Source organism: Gekko japonicus, unplaced genomic scaffold, assembly GCF_001447785.1.
Source record: "Gekko japonicus isolate JY-2015 unplaced genomic scaffold, Gekko_japonicus_V1.1 scaffold512, whole genome shotgun sequence".
Lineage (NCBI taxonomy): Eukaryota > Metazoa > Chordata > Lepidosauria > Squamata > Gekkonidae > Gekko > Gekko japonicus.
In genome coordinates, this window is record NW_015170289.1 from 730,201 (window position 1) to 740,478 (window position 10,278).

The window sequence follows — 10,278 nt, forward strand, 5'->3', positions numbered from 1 at the left end:
AAGCAAGAAATTGCAAGTAGATAAATAGGTACCACTTCGGTGGGAAGGTAACAGCGTTCCGTGCGCCTTGGTGTTTAGTCATGCCGGCCACATGACCATGAAAACGTCTTTGGACAGCGCTGGCTCTTCGGCTTTGAAACAGAGATGAGCACCGCAACCCTAGAGTTGGATTCGACTGGCTTTTGAGCAAGGGAACCTTTTTAACTATGACTAGAGTCTCAGAGCTATGTGCAGCTATGCAGGTCTAGAGGGGGGGAAGGGGTTGTCTACATGTGCTGGAAGAAACTCTTTATGGAGTTTGGAGTTCTCTGTCCTCATGCTGTCCATGGCATGGTGTCTGAGGCTTTGTGCAGGCTTATGGAACTGCTTCATTTCACAGCAGGCAAGATGGCTGGTAACCCTGGAATACTTCTGGAGCAGCAACGCTAAAGGAAGGTGTCCCTCTTTCAGGTGTGCAGTCTCAACAGGTATTTTTAGGTCACCATGTTGTACAGTCCCTTTGCACAGTCCATACAGTCCATAAAAACACATTGATAGGCTTGCATGGCAACATAGGTGCAATATAGCAAGTATTAAGCAATCTGAGGGGCTACAGTTTTAATTCTACTTCCAACAGGCTGTGTCATGATTCAGTATCAATAGTAGGTAACATGTGGACTAAACTGCATCTTGAGATGGACCCTGTCCTGCCACTCCACTGAACACAGTATGAAGCCTTCCTTCAGCCTAAAGGAGCCTTCTTCCAATTTAGGCAGATATTCAATTGGAGGAAGAGCCATTTAAGTTGGAGGAAGGCCCCTTGGAAGGTGGTTGGATCCTCCCCATTATCTCACAGCTAGTCTGATTCCCAGCCTCTCTGCTCACCTGCCAAATGAGAACAATAATACATGACTACCCTTTAAAATGAGAACTACCCTTTAAAACATTACTGAAAGAATCTATTTGAAATGTTTCTACCACTATGCAGATGCCAACTACTATTACTGCAAATTACAATTAAAGTCTTTGGAAGAAAATAAGACACACACCCCATGCACACACACACATATGATTTGAGGTAAAAGGGCACTAAGAGTTATCCTCATAAACAGAAATAAGAAGAAATAGTCATGTCTCCAAGTTTTGCCATTTCATATTCTAAGACAAAAATATATTTGCAGTCCAGTCCTAAGCATTTTGACCCTCAGAAGTTGTTACCATGTTTCAAAGGGACCCACTTTCCAGTAAGCAGGCATAAAAGTGGAGCTTTGGAATACACCATCAGGAAGTGTTCCTGCACAAGTTGAATGGGAGCTGTTCAGTAACACTGTCTGCTCCATCCAGTAAAGCTGGTGCAGAAATACTTTCCAGTAGTACATGCCCTTAATGACTAGCTTTTGAGAGACTGTCTCCTGCATGATCAGAAGAGCGACACATCACTGGCATCAAAATGATTGAACACGCAGGGTTCTCAGTGCTACACACGCCAAAGCAAATCTATCCCATTGACATTCTTCCCCATTTCTCTTGTGCTGCAGCTCTGTATAGAGAATAGGCTATTCATACCAATTTATTATTGCAGCTGATAGCAATTTCCCCCCTTTTAAAGGTGTCTGGAGGCATAATTCACAAGGATTCATTCTAGCAGGCTTCATAGCTGAGATTCTCCCTGCCTTGGAACTGTGTGAGGTATACTTTAAAATACACTAATGAACTGTTAGGCATAATGAGTGTCAGGAGAGTTACTTATTCTATTCTGTTAATAAATACAGCATTCTTGGCTCTGGGATTTTCTCCCTGCATTTATTTTAGTCCTCTGTATATGTAGTGAACTTAGCTCTTTTAAAAGGCCATTTGCTTCTATCAGTTAAGTTAAGCTTATGTCATTCTCTAAACAAATATTTTTCTCTCCCCAACTATTTCCTCTTTTCTTTCCCTTCTTCCCTTTTCTTGCTTCCTTCTCTTTCCCAAGTAACGGCAACACTTCTTTGCGCCCCTGTCTTCTGCTATTCCTTTCCCCAGCAGTCTCTATCCAGGATACCAGGGGTCATTTGGGGGGGGGACGCGGGGGGACGCCATCCCCCCGGGTGAGGTGCGGGAGGGCGGGGCCTGGAGCTCCCTGCTGGTGCCCGCTGGAGGTCACCGCCGGCTGTGGGGAGGACACACTTCCGGTGATGTCAGGGGGTGTGGTATATGCTAATGAGTTATGCTAATGAGTCCCCCTAGCTCTTTTTCTACGAAATGACCCCTGAGGATAACTATGGCCCAGTTGCATGGTGCCAGCCACCAGGCAAGGCCTAGTTCTAAGGTGAGGAACCTGCAAGGACTTGCAGGGGCCACCTCATTTCCCCATGTATCTCCCTCCCCACCAGGGCTTTTTGTTTGTTTGTTTTGAGAAAGAGGTGCCAGAACTCTCAAGAGGGAAATGAAGGTTTCAATGTGCATACTGAAAAGTCATGAACTTTTAAACATTTTAAAAAGGATTTTGTCATAGAGGTTCCAGAACTCCATTCCAGTGTGTTCTCCCAGAAAAAAAGCTCTGCTCCCAACAATATTTCCTCTCTCCATCCTCTAGGCAACTTTCCCTGCTTTGTTCTCTCCTTTCCACCCACCCATCAACTGAACTTTTATCTCCCCCCCCCATCTTCAGCTATATTTATTATTTCTTTACTTCATTCCTACCCCACTTTTCTCCACAGTAGAGACCCAAAGCAGCTTACATCATTCTCTCCTCCTTTTTCTTTTCACAACAACTCTGTGAGGTAAATTAATATGAGAATGTCTTACTGGCCGATGGTCACCCAGTAAGCTTCTATGGCAGAGTGATGATTCAAACCTGGGTCTCCCAAATCATAGTCTGAAACTCTAATGACCATACCACATGGGAGGGGGGCTGCTGCTGTTGAGCAGTAGCAAACAGGTGGACCCTGGTGAGTCATGCAAGTCATGTGGTAGTAAGTCGCTCAGTGGTTGCTGCCAGGCCTGGCTATGATTCCTCTTCCCAGAGGGAATTGGCCATTATGAAGACTAGGACACCTCCTGGGGGCTGATGGCCTCACTCCTGGGCCAGTCCTGTGTCAGAAGGACTGACTCTGGCCCATCCATGTGCCACATGATGTGCTTGAGGTGGAGCCCAAGCTTCACACGAGGAGAGGGAGGTGGTACCTGGCCCACCTAAGCTGTACTTGAGGCAAGGGGGCACCCACTCCACCCAAGGCCTACACAAGGCAAGGGAGGCAGTGCTGTCTGCACAATGTGAAGGAGGTGCCTGTCCAGCACAAGTCCCATGCAAGGGGAGAGGTGATTGGCTAGCCCAAGCCCAGTGCAAATGGAAGGAGGCACTCTGTTGGCCCAGCTCCTATTAATGTGAGGGGCTGTATCAAGCCACATGTGAGGGGTGGGGAGGGGGAGGGAGGTGCTCAGCCTGGCTCAGCCAGGCCCCACCTGAGGTGAAGGAAGCATCTGACCCAGCCTTGCCTTGTCCTACCCCACACAAGGCAAATCAAAGAGGAAGCACCTGGCCCACCCAAGCCCTGCATGAAGTGAGGTGGTGCCTGGCCCAGCCCCCCATGAGGCAAGGTGAGGTGAGGGAGGTGGTACCCTGTCCCCCTACGTGAGGTGAGGGAGGTGGTACCCTGTCCCCCAAGTTCTACATGAGGCAAAACAAGGAAGGCAGCACCCAGCAAAACCCAAAGGCAAGATAAAAGAGGCAGTGCCCAGCCTTGGGGAGAGGGTGGCAGTGCCTGTCCTGCCCAAGCCTTGCCTGAGGTGAGGGAGGCTGTGCCTGGCCCGCACTATCCTCAGAGTGAGGGTGGTGGTGACCAGCCAACTTGGTGGCTCTTTGAGGTAAAGCAGGCTCAAACTCCTCTTCCTCTCTCTCTTTACCCCCCCCTTTGGGAGTGCGGGGCTGGGGGTGGGTGTAGGACCATTTTTCAGAATTGTATTTCACACAGCCACTGAGGGCATTTGTTTCTTTAAGCTACAAGTACTGAATCTATTATTTGGGGGGCTTTAAAAAGGAACAACAAAAAAAAAAACCCCAATGTTTGGGGAGCTAGATTTCAGGTTTTTTCTGCAAACCTGGACCATTTTTCAGATTTGTAGAAACATCGGTTTTGTCTATTTATGTTTGTCATCTCTGGATTTAAGTATTCACAAATTTAGCCATATTGAGAATTAGATATATTGATGATAGCAAGCTTTCCCTGGGAAATCCTAAAGTTGTGAGGTGACCAAATTTACCTTAGGACTTGATGCTTGATATACATCACCTCAGTCTTAGTTCATACAGATATTAATTCACACAGATAACAATATTATGGTTACATGTATAAATTACATGGAATTGCTTAGGGGTTCCTTTTTTCTCCCTTGTTATGTATCTCCCTTATATATAAAAGCCGAATGGTGGTGGCACTTCTCTAGAACATTCCACACGTTCCAGAATTGGTTGGCGCCCTGGTGTGTCACTCAGAATCTGTCCCTATCCACTGGCTGCATTGCTTGAGTCTCGCCTCCAACATTCTAAACAATTTGCTGTTCCCCTCCCCCCCATAGCCAGTCAGAACACATCCAGTGATGTCCATGTATACAATCATCTGTTTGGTTGCCTGAAACACTTGTTCACAATGAACTAATTGTTGTCTTCACAAACTTCTGAGTCTTGCTTCATATTTTGTTCTTCTAGCCCAAATCTCCTCACACTATTTGATTCTGCTTTGTTTCCTACTTTTGCATTCCAGTCACCTATGATTATCAGCACATCTTGTTTAAGCATCTGATCAATTTCTTCCTGGACACTTGCAGAAAAGTTTTCAATTTCTTCCTTATCAGCATCTGTAGTTGGGGCATAGTCTCATCATAGAGTTTTTGAGATAGGAGATGATTAGAAGTGGTTTAACATTGCCATCTTCTGTGCAGTACTAACCTGAGTTAGCTGTAGTTTCACTGCCATTGTCTACGAAAGATCCTCCTCCAATTTCACCTTACATTACTGCTGCTGCCCAGTAGCTACCCTTGGAAGATTCCACTGCCCCCATCACCACTGGAACCATCCATTCTCACAACCTGCCCACAACTCAAAATTCATGACTAAAATTGCCTGGGTTGGAGTTTGTGAGCCAAGGTCAGTGTGATCTCGCCTCAGTGACTCTCCCATGAGCCTCAACATGTTTTTTTTTAGGTTTGGGCATCTTGTGGTGGGGCATGTTGGCAGCGTCCGTGGCAGACACACTGGTGCCAACCAATCATCAAAGCAACAGGGGAGATGGACTTCTGCAACCCTGGAAGCACCAATAGTGTCCCTCCAAAGACAGGCAGTGCTGGTGTGACAGCCTGCACTTTTAAGAAGCCCAGAAGTGCTGTATAAACAGCTGAAGGACTGTGAAGGGTTAATTTTTCACAGAAGCCAGAGAGCCTTGAGTGAAAGGCTGTTTCAAGCAATCTGATTGTTTAGCATCAGCTGAGTAGAGAGAGACCTCTGAACTGTATGCTGAGGAGAGATTTAGTCAGATTGCTTTAAGGTGGTTTAGGGAGTAATTCTAAGCAGGTCTACTCAGAAATAAGTCCCATGTTACTCAGTAGGACTTACTCCCAGGAAAGTGTTTTTAGGACTGTGCTACAAGATGCTTGCACAGCATCAAATCCAGATGGCCTTAAGAGAGCTTTGTGCTTTGTGACTAGCTCTGGCTGGCTGGGATTGTGTGCGGTGGAGTGGACTCAGGGCTTTGAGCCACCTCTCTCTCTGCTCACACTGGGCAGAAGGGCTTAGCTGCTGGTTGCCTTGCCAACCCCCCCCTCCCCAATATTTATTTCTGAACACCTCTGTAAGTTTGATGCCTCTAGCTTACCGGGGGTCTGCTCGACACACTCCTGAATCTGCGACTGTGATTTTCCCAGAGAGCACTTTCCTGGGGAGCACCTGCTGTAACTCTTGCTCCCCCCCCCATCCAATCCTCACTAAATGTGGAGGGCAGGTAGAGGAGATTCAGCTGGAGACTTGCTGTGAGTTTGGCATCTCTAGTCCACAGGGGGAGAGGGTGTTCTACCACATAACAAACCTCACAAAATGAATCAGTTCTGTAAACAGGAAGGTCCGTAAAGGTTCGTGTAGCCTCACATTCCTCCTCAACAGGCTTTACGGCTAGTTTAATATAATGCCTAAGGTGGCCTTAATATTGCACATGCATACCTGCCATAGAAATCTGCAGCCCCATGTGTCCTCCTCCTCTTTTTCCAAGTACAATTCAGTGGAGTGGATCCTATCCCTATCCTATCCCTAGGTGGCTCTGCCACCAATGGAAAGCTCACTGAATTTGAAGGAAGGCTCCTTGGAAGAAGGTTGGGTCAATGCCAGTGAAACAAAAAGTGTTATATGATATCACTTCAATGTGAATTTCTGTGCACACCCAAGTAACAAGTCACGCAATGGTACAAGGTGGAAGGGAAACTCATAATGTGATGATGTCAAAAAGGGAAAAGAGATAGAGCTGCTGCTTTTGACAGCATCAGCACATGTGCTGTAATATCTGGTTCTGACCTCAAATAGTATTCATCTGAACCTCACTGGACAAGGCAGCATCATTTTACTACAACATTCACAGCTGGATTTCTCTATGTGGACAATCCGAGATGTGACTCAATATCCAAAGAAAAGCCCTAGTTACTTGGGGAAAATGTGATTTCAGCTATATCCTAGCACTCCCATATATCTTGATTGTTTCATCGAAATTTATTTCATAAAGGGCAATAGATAACCATGTTCCTTTAAAAAGAAAAAGACTCATTTTTCTCACATAATTTTTAAAGAGTTGAAAGTAGTGCAATCATTTTAAGCATCTGACCAAAGCAATAACACAACCCACTTGCTTCTTCCTCAAAATCAAGAGCCAGAAGCCCTCTAATAATTACACACTGAGAAATGAACATTAAGAAAAAGCAGCAATATAAAAAAGACCTTAGAAACCTATTAATGTAAGTAAATATAAAATAACTGTTCATGCTTAGCATAAGGTCACAAGAAGAATGGACAGGATTGACAGATTCTGTATTACTGGATTTAAAGCAAGGATAAATCAGATTCTCCCCACAGACAATTTTCTCACCATACTTTTCACAACTTTTTGTCTTCATCTACAGTGATACAGAGAACTGGTTCTGTGAATGTGTTGCACCCTACTCTGGGAAATTATGTCATTTTTCAAACTGTGAGACAAATCCATGTGGGAATGGAGCTACATGTTTTCCAAAATCCAACCAAGACGCAGTGTGCCTTTGTCCCTATGGAAGAACTGGGATTCTCTGTCATGATGGTAAGATGGAGGAGAATTTAATAAGTACTTTACCACAACAGACTGGTTCAGATGTATTAAGCTGATAGAGTAAATTGTTCATGTTGAAGGATGACAAAGCCTTTCTTCTGTCATGCAAATTAACTTTGGCCCCTGCCACACGGCAGGGGATAAGTCGCTCAAAGCGCGGCTTTTAAAAGCTGCACCAAAGTTGAGACGCCGCGGTGGGATCCCACGATCCCCTGGGCCGTGGCGCCTTTTCTCCCCGGCAAGATCAGATGCCGGGGAGAAAACACAGTTCAGACGGGGAGCCTGCCGAACTGTGCATGTCGTAGCATGCGCAGTTCGGCTAGGAGCCGGGGATGAGCTGGCGCAAAGATGCGCCGGCGATCCGACGGCCCGGCTTGCGGCGCTTCAATCAGAAGAACCAGGTTAGGTGGTTCTTTATGGTGCGGGTTTTCGGCCGGGAGAGATGGATCAGAGACGAGCAGGCAATGATTCCCAGATGTTGCCGTGGGATCGTGCCCGTTTGATCCGCCCCCGTTCTGTCTCGCTCCCGGACCAAAACCCCTCGTATGAACAGGACCTTTATTGCCTTTTCCTCTCAGTGAGTTGCTCATTCTTGAGTGTTTCCTTATAACTTAGCAAAAAGAAAAAGTTGGACCACAATAATGCACAGTTTGTGAAAGGGGATCCATGGTTGATGAACTCTTTAATCCAGTTCACAACTGGTCAAATTAAATAGGATTCATGTGTTGAACCAGAGTTCTCCCTGCTTGATCCCCATTAGTGTCAGGACCAATTCATATGATACAAAATCCTTACAGCCACCATGAAACTTTAATATTCATCTCCAGTAATACCTTAAAACCAACAACATCTCTGGTAAACTGAAGGATGATGGACTGGACTCTAAGATAGTTAGGTGGATAGGGAACTGGCTGGAGAACTGCATCCAAACAGTAGTCGTTGATGAAATTTAATCTGACTGGAGATGCCACAGGGCTTGGTTCTGGGCCTGGTACTTTTTAATATTTATTATAATACTCATTAAATTTGCAGATGACACCAAACTGGGAGGAGTAGCGAACACACCGAAAGACAGAGATAAAATTTAACAAGATCTGAACACACTGGAAAAGTGGGCAGATGTGAATAAGATGCAATTCAACAAGGATAGGTGCAGAGTTCTACAACTGGGTAACAAAAATGGGAATCACACATAGTGGATGGGGGACACACTTCTGGGTAGCAGTGTGTGCGAACAAGATCTTAGGGTATTGGTGGACTGTAAGCTAATTATGAGCAGTCAGTGTGATACAGTGGCAAAAAAGGCTAATGCAGTTTTGGGATGTATCAACAGAGGAATAACATCCAAATCACAAGATGCCATAACCATAGGCCTGTTGTACACCACATTGGTCAGGCCAAAACTTAAGTACTGTGTGCAGTTTTGGAAGCCTTACTTCAAAAAGGGTGTGAACAGAATGGACTGGGTGCAGAGGAGAATGACAAAGATGCTCAGGGGCCTGGAGACCAAGCCATACAAGGAAAGGCCAAAGGACTTAAGAGTGTTCAGTCTGGAGAACAGGAGGCTGAAGGGGGACAGGGTTGCTCAGCTGTAAGCAGGGGTCATTTCGTAGAAAAAGAGCTAGGGGGACTCATTAGCATAACTCATTAGCATATGCCACACCCCCTGACATAACCGGAAGTGTGTCCTCCCCACAGCCGACGGCGACCTCCAGCGGGCACCAGCAGGGAGCTCCAGGTCCCGCCCTCCCGCACCTCACCCGGGGGGATGGCGTCCCCCCGCGTCCCCCCCCCAAATGACCCCTGGCTGTAAGTATTGAAATGCTGTCACTTAGAACTGTACCTGTTGGTAGCAGAGGATAATTGGTTTATATTATGGGTAGAAAGGTACTGCCTGGATATTAGGGGGGAAATTTACAGTAAGAGTAGTTCAGCGGTGGAAGTTGCTGCTTAGGGTAGTGGTGAGTTCCCCCCACTGGCAGTCTTTGAGCAGCGTTTGGACGAACACTTGTCAGGAATGTTTTAGGTTGATCCTGCATTGAGCAGGTGGTTGGACTAGATGGCCTGTATGGCCCCTTACAACTCTATGTTTCTAAGTTTTTGAGAGTCAAAGATCTCTTCATCAGATACCAGGGAGCTTTGGCTGTTGAAAGCTTATACCTGGGAACTCTTGCTGGACTTTAAGGTGCTACTGAACTTGAATCTTGCTCTTCTACTGCAGACCAACATGGCTACTCACCTGAAATTATCTTCATGATAACTTTTTATGGCATGCGTGCTGGGAGTTCTGTGCCTCCTTGGTGCAAAGCTCCTTCTCCATGTATTCTATGGTCATGATAAGACCACTTCTGGGAGACATGGAACTCCTGTTGCATGTGTGACAAAGAATTTGTATTGTGTGACTTGGCCCTCACTCTGTACCTGTCACACATATACTGAGATAGCAAAGAGAGCTCTGTCCTTGCAGTAGGCCTTGGGCTTCAGCCACCAGTTAATAACCAAGCTTGCACCACCACATCCAGGATTGCTAAAAAGCAGGAGACTCTGCACCCACAGAGAAGAGGACCAATGCAGACTTAGCCTACATCAGTATGACATTGTTGCTCTTTATCTCCTGAAACTAGGCACATGGTAGAATTGTTACCCATTGTTGCAGCTTGTTGGAATCAGCCACATTGCATGGTCTACCTGATCTGACGTTCTTTCCCTGGTATGAAATGGAAGTCCTCATTAAATTAGGAAAGGGGTAAACCATTCAACATCACAGTAATCCAAGTCTATGCCCCAACCACTGATGCAGAAGATGCTGAAGTGGACCAGTTCTATGAAGACCTACAATACCTCCTAGAACTAAAACCAAAAAATGATGTCCTCATCATCATAGGGGACTGGAATGCTAAAGTAGGAAGTCAAAAGGTAACTGGAATAACAGACAAGTTTGGCCTTGGAAAGCAAAATGAAGCAGGGCAAAGGTTAACAG

At 46.0% G+C, this 10,278-nt stretch overlaps 1 protein-coding gene across 1 annotated transcript in view; it reads left to right on the forward strand.

The window, feature by feature from the left end:
* LOC107116028 (protein eyes shut homolog) overlaps positions 1 to 10,278 on the forward strand; it is a 300,578-nt gene that overhangs the window by 223,647 nt on the left and 66,653 nt on the right. The window contains 1 exon segment of the mRNA XM_015417875.1: positions 7,117 to 7,289. Within this exon segment, the coding sequence (XP_015273361.1) occupies positions 7,117 to 7,289 (173 nt within the window).